General features: G+C 36.6%; 1 protein-coding gene across 4 annotated transcripts in view; it reads left to right on the plus strand.

Annotated features, from left to right (window-relative positions):
- CYP2C19 (cytochrome P450 family 2 subfamily C member 19) overlaps positions 1–12,240 on the plus strand; it is a 135,468-nt gene that overhangs the window by 11,964 nt on the left and 111,264 nt on the right. For all 4 annotated transcript variants that reach the window (XR_002938238.3, XR_010146989.1, XM_024346504.3 and 1 more), the window contains exons 2-5: positions 326–488; positions 658–807; positions 5,772–5,932; positions 7,090–7,266. Coding sequence is in view for 2 of the 4 variants with exons in the window: in XM_024346504.3 (XP_024202272.3) it covers positions 326–488; positions 658–807; positions 5,772–5,932; positions 7,090–7,266 (651 nt within the window). In the remaining 2 variants the exon portion in view is untranslated. The remainder of the gene's footprint in view (positions 1–325; positions 489–657; positions 808–5,771; positions 5,933–7,089; positions 7,267–12,240) is intronic.

A 12,240-nucleotide genomic window follows, 5' to 3' on the forward strand; every position in this document is an offset into this window, starting at 1 on the left:
CTGTGGGACACTGAAAATGAATTTGTCATTCTCTTAGCTCAGTTTGTTTGTCTAAAATAGAGCAAATAGACCTGCTGAATATGTTGGTGTGAGGATTAATTGTAATCTGTGTAGCAATTGTCTGACCATTTCCTTGCACATCATAGGCCATCTGAGTGGCAAGTATAATAATCATCATCATGTTTATATATACAATTCAGAAATATTTGAGCCTGTGTGACTGAATAAAAGCATACAAATACAATGAAAATATGAATCTAAGTCAGGCTTAGTAAATGGACAAAACAGTGACTTCATTTGCTGTTAACTGTATCTCCTTTTCTAGCTCTCAAAAGTCTATGGCCCTGTGTTCACTCTGTATTTTGGCCTGGAACGCATGGTGGTGCTGCATGGATATGAAGTGGTGAAGGAAGCCCTGATTGATCTTGGAGAGGAGTTTTCTGGAAGAGGCCATTTCCCACTGGCTGAAAGAGCTAACAGAGGATTTGGTAGGTGTGCATGTGCCTGTTTCAGCATCTGTCTTGGGGATGGGGAGGATGGAAAACAGACTAGCAGAGCTTCTTGGGCAGAGCTTGGCCCATCCACATGGCTGCCCAGTGTCAGCTTCCTCTTTCTTGCCTGGGATCTCCCTCCTAGTTTCGTTTCTCTTCCTGTTAGGAATCGTTTTCAGCAATGGAAAGAGATGGAAGGAGATCCGGCGTTTCTCCCTCATGACTCTGCGGAATTTTGGGATGGGGAAGAGGAGCATTGAGGACCGTGTTCAAGAGGAAGCCCGCTGCCTTGTGGAGGAGTTGAGAAAAACCAAGGGTGGGTGAACATACTCTCTATCACTGACCTTTCTGGACTGCTCTCCTCTCTACTGACATTCTTGGAAACATTTCAGGGGTGGCCAGATCTTTTATTTGGAGTCCTGGTTGTTAGCTCATGTGAAGCAGGGTTTGAAGCTGAGAGCCAAGGGAATTTGCACATGTTTGTGCTGTGTGTGTACAGGCATGATTGCGCATACAGTGTGGGTATAAAAGTTCATTTAATCCTATGTTCTCCTGAACTTTGCTTCTTTGTTTTCAAATAAGAAATGATGAATATAGATTTTGAGTTCATTTTTTGAAAGAGTTAAAGAGCAGTGTTTTCCCCATTGCCTATTCCAGAACATGTGACCAGAGAATACTTGACAAGTGGACATGGTGGAAATGGCCCTATCACACCCCTAGGGAGCATGAACCAAATGGCATGTGCTTTTATTTAATTGGACTATGTTTGTATGGTCAGCCTCACTGACTTGTCTAGGGTTTCTTTTAGGCCCATGCTTGCCATTCTGGCCAGTAATGACATTCTACAGTTTTTATTGCTTAGGCATATCTTAGTGTAGTTCTCATCAGCTTTTATTTCTCTGTAAATACAGCATTATTTAAAAAATAGTGTTAATTATTTCCTGTTACTCTATTGATTTTGAGTAAACATATGCTATAACATAATTCTGTGAAATACACAAATGTCTATTTATAAAATAATTTATTTAACTAGATTTTAATTATTAGTAATAACTGTAATTTTTATTCCTTAAGTATAATTTGGCTCTGTTTCATTTTGCTTATCTGTTTCCAATCGTATTTATGAAATTTTGGCTTAGAAATTTATGGTAATTATTATTTTCCACTGCCAACTCTACTCACCTATGAAGTTTTACAATGAATCAGTTTATCAGCTTGGATACCAAATTACCTCATTTTTAAATTCTGTTTTCCAAATGAAGTGAAAGACTGAAAATCAGATTTATCTGTGAATGATACACACACAGTCAACAGACTTCCAGCTGTTCAATGCCTTGCTATTCATTCAGAGTACTTTTGACTAAAGTCACTATTTAGGGCCTATAGGTGTGAATTTGGAAGCTCTTTAAATATAAAGTTTAATATTTCAAAATAATAAGAGCTATTTATGAAAAACCCATAGCCAATATCATATTTAATGGGCAAAATCTGGAAGTATTCCCTTTGAAAACCAGAGCAAGACAAAGATGCCCTCTCTCAACACTCCTATTCAACATAGCTTTGGAAGTTCTCACCAGGGCAATCAGGCAAGAGAAAGAAATAAATGGTATTGAAATAGGATGAGAGGAAGTCAAATTGTCTCTCTTTACAGATGACATGATTGTATATTTAGAAAACCCCATTGTCTCATCCCCAAAACTGTTCATGCTAATAAGCAAATTCAGCAACGTCTCAGGATACAAATTCAATGTGCAAAAATCACAAGCATTCCTATACACCAATAATAGACAAGCAGACAGTCAAATAATGAGTGAACTCCCATTCACAATTGCTACAAAGAGAATAAAATGGCTAGAAATACAACTTAAAAGGGATGTGAAAGACCTCTTCAAGGAGAACTACAAACCACTGCTCAGGGAATTAAGAGATTACAAAAACAAATGGAAAAACTTTCCATGCTCATGAATAGTAAGAATCAATATTGTGAAAATGGCCATATTGCCAAAAGTAATTTATAGGTTCAATGCTATTCCCATCAAGCTGCCATTGAGTTTCTTCACAGAACTAGAAAAAAACTACTTTAAATTTCATATGGAACCAAAAAAGAGCTTGTAAAGCCAAGACAATCCTAAGCAAAAAGAACAAAGCTGGAGGCATCATGCTACCTGACTTCAAACTATACTACAAGGCTACAGTAGCCAAAACAGCATGGTACTGATACCAAAACAGATATATAGAACAATGGAACAGAACAGAGACCTCAGAAATAATGCCACACATCTACAACCATCTGATCTTCAACAAACCTGACAAAAACAAGCAATGGGAAAAAGATTCCCTATTTAATAAATGGTGTTGGACAAACTGTCTAGACATATGCAGAAAACAGAAACTGGATCCCTTCCTTTCGTCTTATAAAAAAATTAACTCAAGATGGATTGAAGACTTAAACATAAAACCTAAAACCATAAAAACCCTAGAGAAAAACCCAGGTAATACCATGCAGGACATAAGCATGGGCAAAGACTTCATGACTAAAACACCAAAAGCAATGGCAACAAAAGCCAAAATTGACAAATGGTAAACTAAAGAGCTTCTACATAGCAAAGGAAACTATCATAAGAGTGAACAGGCAACCTACAGAATGGAAGAAAATTTTTGCAATCTATCCATTTGACTAAGGTCTAATATCCAGAATCCACAAGGAACTTAAACAAATTTACAAGAAAAAAAGAAAACAACAACAACAACAACAAAAAACTGCTGGGTCTGTCCTGCAGACCCTGACCAATGGATGAAATGAGTACTCATATACAGGTATGAGGTGTAAGAGCAGCTAGGGGACTGTCTGGCTCAAGTGGCCAGAGTGTAGCCTCGAGAAGCTGGAGCTGCATGTTTTTATTGAGTTGCAGGCACAATGCTGAAAACCTGGAGTCCATGCAATCTGTAGGTAATTAATATTTATTGTTCCCCTTTCAGGGAACATCAAGAATGGATGATCAAAGGTCAGTTCCTGGTCAACATAAGTAAACAAGCCTGTTCAAGATGACTTCCCCTTCCCTCCCTTGTGCATATTCCTCGTCCTCTCCCTCAGGGTCAGAGAACAGCTGCGTTCAGCTATTCTCACCTGAAGCTATGCAGAGCCTTCCGACCTTTCAGAAGGCCTGCTCCTTTCCCTATACTTTCTCCCACCACTCTGATGGATCTCCTACAAACAACCCCATCAAAAAGTAGGTGAAGGATATCAACAGACACTTCTCAAAAGAAGACATTTATGTGGCCAACAAACATATGAAAAAAAGCTCATCACTGGTCATTAGAGAATGCAAATCAAAACCATAATGAGGTAATACCTCATGCCAGTTAGAATGGTGATCATTAATAAGTTAGGAAACAAGAGACGCTGGTGAGAATGTGGAGAAATAGGAAAGCTTTTACACTGTTGGTGGAAGTGTAAATTATTTCAACCACTGTGGAAGACAGTGTGGCGATTCCTCAATGCTAGAACCAGAAATTCCATTTGATCTAGCAATCCCATTACTGGGTATATACTCAAAGGGCTATAAACCATTCTACTATAAAGATACATACAAACGTATGTTTATTGCAGCACTATTTACAATAGCAAAGACTTGGAACCAACCCAAATGCCCATCAATGACACACTGGATAAAGAAAATGTGGCACATATACACTGTGGACTACTATGCAGCCATTAAAAAGAATGAGTTCATGTCCTTTGCAGGGACATGGATGAAGCTGGAAACCACCATCCTCAGCAAACTAACAGAGGAACAGAAAACCAAACACTGCATGTTCTCACTTATAAGTGGGAGTTGAACAATGAGAACACATGGACACAGGAAGGGTAACATCACACACCAGGGCCTGTTGAGGGGTTGGGGGGCAAGGGGAGGGAGAGCATTAGGACAAATACCTAATGCATGTGGAGCTTAAAACCTAGACGACAGGTTCATAGATGCAGCAAACCACCATGGCACATGTATACCTGTGTAACAATTCTGCATATGTGTCCCAGAACTTAAAGTAAAATTAAAAATTAAAAAAATATAAAGTTTAACAATCACTTGATTACAACAACTTTATTTCAGAGATCCTCCACCAAACAAGAAAACCTTTTGTATAATTTAATTTATTTAGCTATTAAATGATAGACTTGGTCTAATCAATGTCAAATTTCAAATAAGTTAAATTTGAAGGATGATTAGAGATGATGGGCATTTAATTCCTAGAGAAGAAAATTCATTTTTAAAAAACTAAAGAAGAAACAGAAAACTCCATTTATTAATTTACTTTTTTTCTTTTTTCTTTTCTTTTCTTTCTTTTTTTTTTTTTTTTTTTTTGAGAGTCTCACTCTTTTGCCAGGCTGAAGTGCACTGGTGTGATATCAGCTCACTGCAACCTCTGCCTCCTGGATTCAAGTGATTCTCCTGCCTCAGCCTCCCAAGTAGCTGGGATTACAGGCACCCACCACCACACTCGACTAATTTTTGCATCCTTAGCAGAGATGGGGTTCACCATGTTGGCCAGGCTGGTCTTGAACTCCTGACCTCAGGTGATCCACCTGCCTTGGCCTCCCAAAGTGCTGGGATTACAGGCATGAGCCACTGTGCCCTATCTAATTTACTTTTCCTTGTTTGCCTTATCTGTTATTTACATTTCAAATAACAAGTTTTTGTTTAATTTTTTTGACAAATTAATCTATGTTAGATATTCTATTCATTTATGTTTGTATTTGTTCTCATAAAACACATTCTGCTTCTTACATTTATTTTCTCAAATACATGAATTCACCCCTAGTCTCTCTAGTTCCTCTCTACTGGTTCAATACATGATTCTTTGAGCTATTTGCTGTAATATAAAAAGCTTTGAAATCCCCAACTATTCTCACCCTTTCTATCTCAGTGCTTTGTTGTCTACAGACTTTGCAGACTGATGTGATTCCCTCTGAAACTTGAATTATTCAGTTTCTAAAAAAGTCTCTTTTTTTTCTTTCCAAAGTAAAAGACAAATAGGCCGGGAATATAAATTTAGCATTTGAGCAACCATTATTTAACCAGCTAGGCTGTAATTGTTAATTCGAGATTAATGTAAAAGTGATGTGTTGATTTTATGCATGCCAAACTCTTTTTTGCTTTTAAGGGAATTCATAGGTAAGATATTACTTAAAATTTCTAAACTATTATTATCTGTTAACAAATATGAAATGTTTTATATCTAATGTTTACTCATATTTTAAAATTGTTTCCAATCATTTAGCTTCACCCTGTGATCCCACTTTCATCCTGGGCTGTGCTCCCTGCAATGTGATCTGCTCCATTATTTTCCAGAAACGTTTTGATTATAAAGATCAGCAATTTCTTAACTTGATGGAAAAATTGAATGAAAACATCAGGATTGTAAGCACCCCCTGGATCCAGGTAAGGCCAAGATTTTTGCTTCCTGAGAAACCACTTACAGTCTTTTTTTCTGGGAAATCCAAAATTCTATATTGGCCAAGCCCTGAAGTACATTTTTGAATACTACAGTCTTGCCTAGAGAGCCATGGGGTGAATATCTGGAAAAGATGGCAAAGTTCTTTATTTTATGCACAGGAAATGAATATCCAAATATAGATCAGGCTTCTAAGCCCATTAGCTCCCTGATCAGTGTTTTTTCCACTAAACTCCAAAGCCCTGTTTCTATAAAGTACTTTGGTGACAGCCCCAAAGCGTGCTTATATCACTCCATGGACATCCAGGCACTTTGGAGTCTTCCATTACTCACAAGGCTTGTCCTTCAATTCACACTTTGTCATATTATGTGACAGAAATATCCTAATCTAAAAGACATTATCTCCTTCAAGGACAGAGAATATTTGGAACCACAGAAGCTGCCAAGAAACACTGAATAGGGCAGAGGTGTTTGATGTCTCAGTTGGGATTCTAGCTGATGAGACAGCTGGTTAGGAATGAAAAAATTATTGTTTTTTTTGGTGTATGAACCATAAACAGACATCACACTTTTACCCTGTGCTGAATTGGCATGTTTTATACTCTGCCTAAATAATAATTGTATGATTTTACAGAAGTCATTTAACTGCTCTGGTGCACAGTCGGAATTTGAAGTATCTTTGAGCCCCTCCCACTTCTAAAATACTAATTCAATTTCAGAGGCTGCTTGATAGAAATCAATATAGCAGGGACTATCTTTGTACTATCAATCAGGTTGTGCAAACTCTTTTAACCTATGCTGTCATCTCCAAAATGTTAATGCAGTAATTCATACCATCTTATATTTCAAGATTGTAGAGAAGAATTGTTGTAAAAAGTAAGAGAATTAATATAAAGATGCTTTTATACTATAAAAAGCAGGTATGAGTCTAGGAAATGATTATCATCTTTGATTCTCTTGTCAGAATTTTCTTTCTCAAATCTTGTTTGAGAATTACTACACATGTACAATAAAAATTTCCCCATCAAGATATACAATATATTTTCTTTATATTTATAGTTTTAAATTACAACCAGAGCTTGGTATATTGTATCTATGCCTTTATTAAATGCTTTTAATTTAATAAATTATTGTTTTCTCTTAGATATGCAATAATTTTCCCACTATCATTGATTATTTCCCGGGAACCCATAACAAATTACTTAAAAACCTTGCTTTTATGGAAAGGGATATTTTGGAGAAAGTAAAAGAACACCAAGAATCGATGGACATCAACAACCCTCGGGACTTTATTGATTGCTTCCTGATCAAAATGGAGAAGGTAAAATGTTAACAAAAGCTTAGTTATGTGACTGCTTGCGTATTTGTGATTCATTGACTAGTTTTGTGTTTACTATGGATGTTTAACAGGTCAAGGAGTAATGCTTGAGAAGCATATTTAAGTTTTTATTGTATGCATGAATATCCAGTAAGCATCATAGAAAATGTAAAATTAAATTGTTAAATAATTAGAATACATAGAAGAAATTGTTTAGATAAATATAATCTATCTGAACAATAAAGATGACAGGATAGAAAAAGCTCTGTTCTGCAGCTTCCAGTGAGATCAGCGCAGGAGGAACTTAAACAAATTTAAAAGAAAATAAAAAACATCTCCATCAAAAAGTGAGTGAAGGATATGAACAGACACTTTTCAAAAGAAGTCATTGGAGAAATGCAAATAAAAACAACAGTGAGATACCATCTCATGCCAGTTAGAATGGCGATCATTAAAAAGTCAGGATATAACAGATGCTGAAGAGGATGTGGAAAAATAGAAATGTTTTTACTCTGTTTGTGGGAGCGTAAATTAGTTCAATCATTGTGGAAGGCAGTGTGGCAATTCCTCAAGGATCTAGAACTAGAAATACCATTTGACCCAGCAATCCAATTACTGGATATATAACCAAAGGATTATAAATTATTCTATTATAAAGACACATGTACACATTTGTTTATTGTGCCACTATTCACAATAGCCAAGACTTGGAATCAACCCAAATGTACATCAATGACAGACTGGATTAAGAAAATGTGGCACATATACACCATAGAATACTATGGAGGCATAAAAAAGATGAATTCATTTCCTCTGCAGGGACATAGATGAAGCTGGAAGCCCCCATTCTCAGTAAACTAACACAGGAACAGAAAACCAAACACCGTATGTTCTCACTCATAAGTGGCAGTTGAACAATGAGAACACATAGACACAGGATGGGGAACATCACACACTGGGGCCTGTCAAGGGGTGGAGGGCTAGGGGAGGGATAACATTAAGAGAAATACCTAATGTAGATGACAAGTTCATAGGTGCAGGAGACCACCTTGGCACGTGTATACCTATTTAACAATCCTGCACGTTCTGCACATGTATCCCAGAACTTAAAGTATAATAATAATAACAATAACAAAAATCTACCCAAGGGGAAACAAAATGCAGGTTTTAGGTGAAATGGAAGCAATTATCAACAAGTTAGAAAATATAAAATATTATGTCATAGGATGAAAATGGGCATCATTATTGCACACAGTTTATTGGAGAATGGGAAAGAATGGTTTAACCTAGGTGGGTTTCCTGCATTCCTGCAGATTGAAATAGGCCTTAAAGTATTTGCAGTGAGAGACAGAGGAGGGGTTTCAGATGGGTTGGAATGCTTTACATGGAGGTGTAGAGGTGTGTGATGGAAAAGAGTAGGTGGATGGAAGAGGGAAGGCTTCATTGAGTGTAAACTAAAATGATTTGTACAGATAAGAATTGGAATTTGGTATCTATCAGATACCGTGTAAACATCACCTCTTTTGTCATTGCATCATTTTTGAAAAGGCTATTTTTTCCTCCTATTGAATTGTCTTGACAACCTTGTCAAAACCCAATTGACTATAAATGTGTGAAGGGTTTTTTTTGGGGGGGCTCTCAATTCTACTCCATTGATCTATATGTCTGTCCTAATGCCTATAGTACACCATCTTGAAGTCTTAATTACTGTACCTTTGTATTAATATCAACTTATTAAATCAAGGAGTGTGAGTCTTTTGTTGTTCTTTTTCAATACTGTTTTCACTATTCTGGGTCCCTTGAATCTTCATATGAAATTTAGGATCAACTTGTCAATTTCTTCAAAGGAGCCAATGGGAATTTTGACAGGATTGCATTAAATCTGTAGAACAGGGAGTTATGCCATTTTAAAAATTGAAGTAAAATTCACACAACATACAATTAACCAGTTTAAAGCATACACCTAAGTGGTATTTAATGTATTCACAATGTTGTGCAACCGTCAGCTTTCTCTGGTTTCAAAATGTTTTTATCACGCCACAAAAACGTATTATATTCGCTAAATAATCACTCCATTCCCCCACTCCGTCATGTAATAACCTCTAATCTTTTTTCTGTCTCTATGGGTTTGCGTGTTATGGATATATAAAGAACTCATAGCATATGCAACCTTTTATTTCTGGGTCCTTACACTTACAATGTTTTGGAGGCTCATCTAAGTTGTAGCATATATCTGTACTTCATTCTTTTTTGTGGATAAAGTATATTTTATTTTCTATGCACATTTATCACAAATTGTTATTCATCTGTTTATGGACATTTGCATTGTTTCCAACTTTTGGCTCTTATAGATAACCTTTCTTTAACCATTTGTGTATGTTTCTTTATGGGCATGTTTTCATCATTCTTGGGTGTATTCTCAGGAGTTGATTTGCTGGGTCAAATGGTAATTTTATGTTTATCTTCTTCTATAAGAGCCAAACTTTTCTACAGTGAATGTGGCATTTTATATTCCTTCCAGCAATGTAGAAGGATTTCTGTTTCTCCACATAGTTGCTAATACTTGTAATTTTCTGTGTTTATTAAAACCATCCTAGTGAATGTAAAGTGGTATCTCATTATGGATTTATTTATTTATTTATTTTGAGACAGAGTCTCACTCTGTTGCCCAGGCTGGAGTGTAGTAGCATGATCTCATTCAAGCAATTCTCCTGCCCCAGCCTTCAGAGTAGCTGGGATTACAGGAATGTGCCACCATACCTGACTAATTTTTATATTTTTGGTAGAGATAGGGTTTCACCATGTTGGCCAGGCTCGTCTCGAACTCTTGACCTCAGGTGATCTGCCCACCTTGGCATCCCTAAGTGCTGGGATTACAGGTGTGAGCCACCATGCCCAGCTCTCATTGTGGTTTTAACTTGTATTTAATGACCAGTGATTTTGAACTTCTTTTAATATACTGTTACCCATTTGTATATCTTCTTTGGAGAAATGTTATTCAAGTCCATTTCCTATTTAAATTAAGTTGCCTTTATTTTTCTTTTTAAGCTATTAGAATTGTTTATGTTTTCAAAACATTAAACTCTTACATATACATAATATGAAAATATTTCCTCCCATTCTGTTGGTTGTCATTTCACATTCCTAATTATATTTTTGATGCACAAAGTTTAATTTTGATGAAGTTTGGTTTATCTATTTTTTCTTTTGCTCCTCTGGTATCAAATTTATGAATCTATTGCCAAATATGAAGTCATGAAGATTTACCCCTACATTTTATTCTAAGAGTTTTATAGTTTTAGCTCTTATATTTAAGTTTTTCCGTCCATTTTTCAGTTATATTTTTCATTTGGAGTGAGGTAGGGTAGGTCCCAGCTACATTCTTTTGTATTTTGTCATCCAATTGACTCATCACCATTTGTTGAAGAGATTCTTTCCTCAGACTGAATGGTCTAGGCACCCTTGATGAAAGTAAATTGGCCATAGATGTTTAGGTTTATTTCTTGATTTCAGTTTTATTCCATTGGTCTTGATGTCTATCTTTATGCTAGTACCACACCTTTGATTATTATACTTTGTAGTAAGTTTTGAAGTCAGAAACTGAGAACTCACTGATACAGAAATTAAGAAGAAATTACTTAGGCAGAGAGTAAGCATTTGGGAGTTCTCAGTAAGGTTTTTCTTTTCAATGAAAAGCAACCCTAAATCATTGTCTGGCAAAGAGCATCGCGTAAAATCGAGCTGCAGACATAGACAAGCAAGCTGGAAGCCTGCCCGGTGAATGCTGATAGGAAAGAACTACCTGTGACTAGGCATGTTCAAAATGGCGGCTCTATCTTCCCTTCCCTTTGCCAGCCACAAGTACAGTAAGGAGCAGACAAGATGGCGCTGGTCAAGTGGAAAGTCCATTTGCATAATAACATTAGAGTGGGTTGGCCAGCCTTCCCTGCCCACTATGTAAATGCCACACCTGATTGAGCCAATCTTTGGGCCCTATATAAATCAGACACTGCCTTTTCCAGCCTGCCTATAAAATCTGCTGTGGTCCGCCTCCTTCCCCCTCTTTGGATGTCTCTCTCTCTCTCTCTCACAAGAAGCTGCTCTTTTTCTCCTTTCTTCTGTTATTAAACTACCTGCTCCTTAACCCACTCAGATGTGTCCATGTCCTAAATTTTCCTGGGGCACGATGACAAACCTGAGGGTATATATCCCAGATAATGTAGCTGCTTCATCACCATGTAGTTGCATATGAATTGGACAATCAACTTTCCCATTTCTGGAAAAAGGTCATGGGTATTTTGGTAGGGATTGCATTGAATTTTTAGATCACTTTGAGGAGTATTGCCATCTTAACAATATTAAGTCTTCCAATCCTGGAACATTGAAGAGTTTTCAATTTATTTAGGTATTAGATATTCTTTTTTCCTCTTTTGCAAGGGTCTGGTTTAGTTTAAAAGGCAAGTTTACCTTAAATTTTGTATTTAGTTATCATTGCTTGCCTGATTTTAAAATGATACCATATGAAATACTTTCTTTTTAAAAAAATTTTCAACTTTTATTTTAGATTCAGGAAGTGCATGTTCAAGTTTGTTACATGGGTTTATTGTGTGATGCTGAAGTTTAGGGTACAAATAATTTCATCACCCAGGTAGTGAGAATAGTACCCAATAGGTAGTTTTTCAGCTCTTGCCTTTATATCTCTCTACCCTCTATAGTAATTCCCAGTGTGTATTGTTTCCATCTTTGTGTCCCACTTTTATATGAGAACACGTGGCATTTGATTTTCTGTTGCTGCATTAATTCTCTCAAGACAATGGCCTCCAGCTGCATCTATGTTGCTGCAAAGACATGATTTTTTTTATGGCTGCATAGCATTTCATAGTGTATATATACCACATTTTCTTTATGCCACACACCATTGGTTGCTTCTGTGTCTTTGCTATTGTGAATAGTGCAGAGATGGACATATGACCACAT

Source organism: Pan troglodytes, chromosome 8 (assembly GCF_028858775.2).
Source record: "Pan troglodytes isolate AG18354 chromosome 8, NHGRI_mPanTro3-v2.0_pri, whole genome shotgun sequence".
Classification (NCBI taxonomy): Eukaryota; Metazoa; Chordata; class Mammalia; order Primates; family Hominidae; genus Pan; species Pan troglodytes.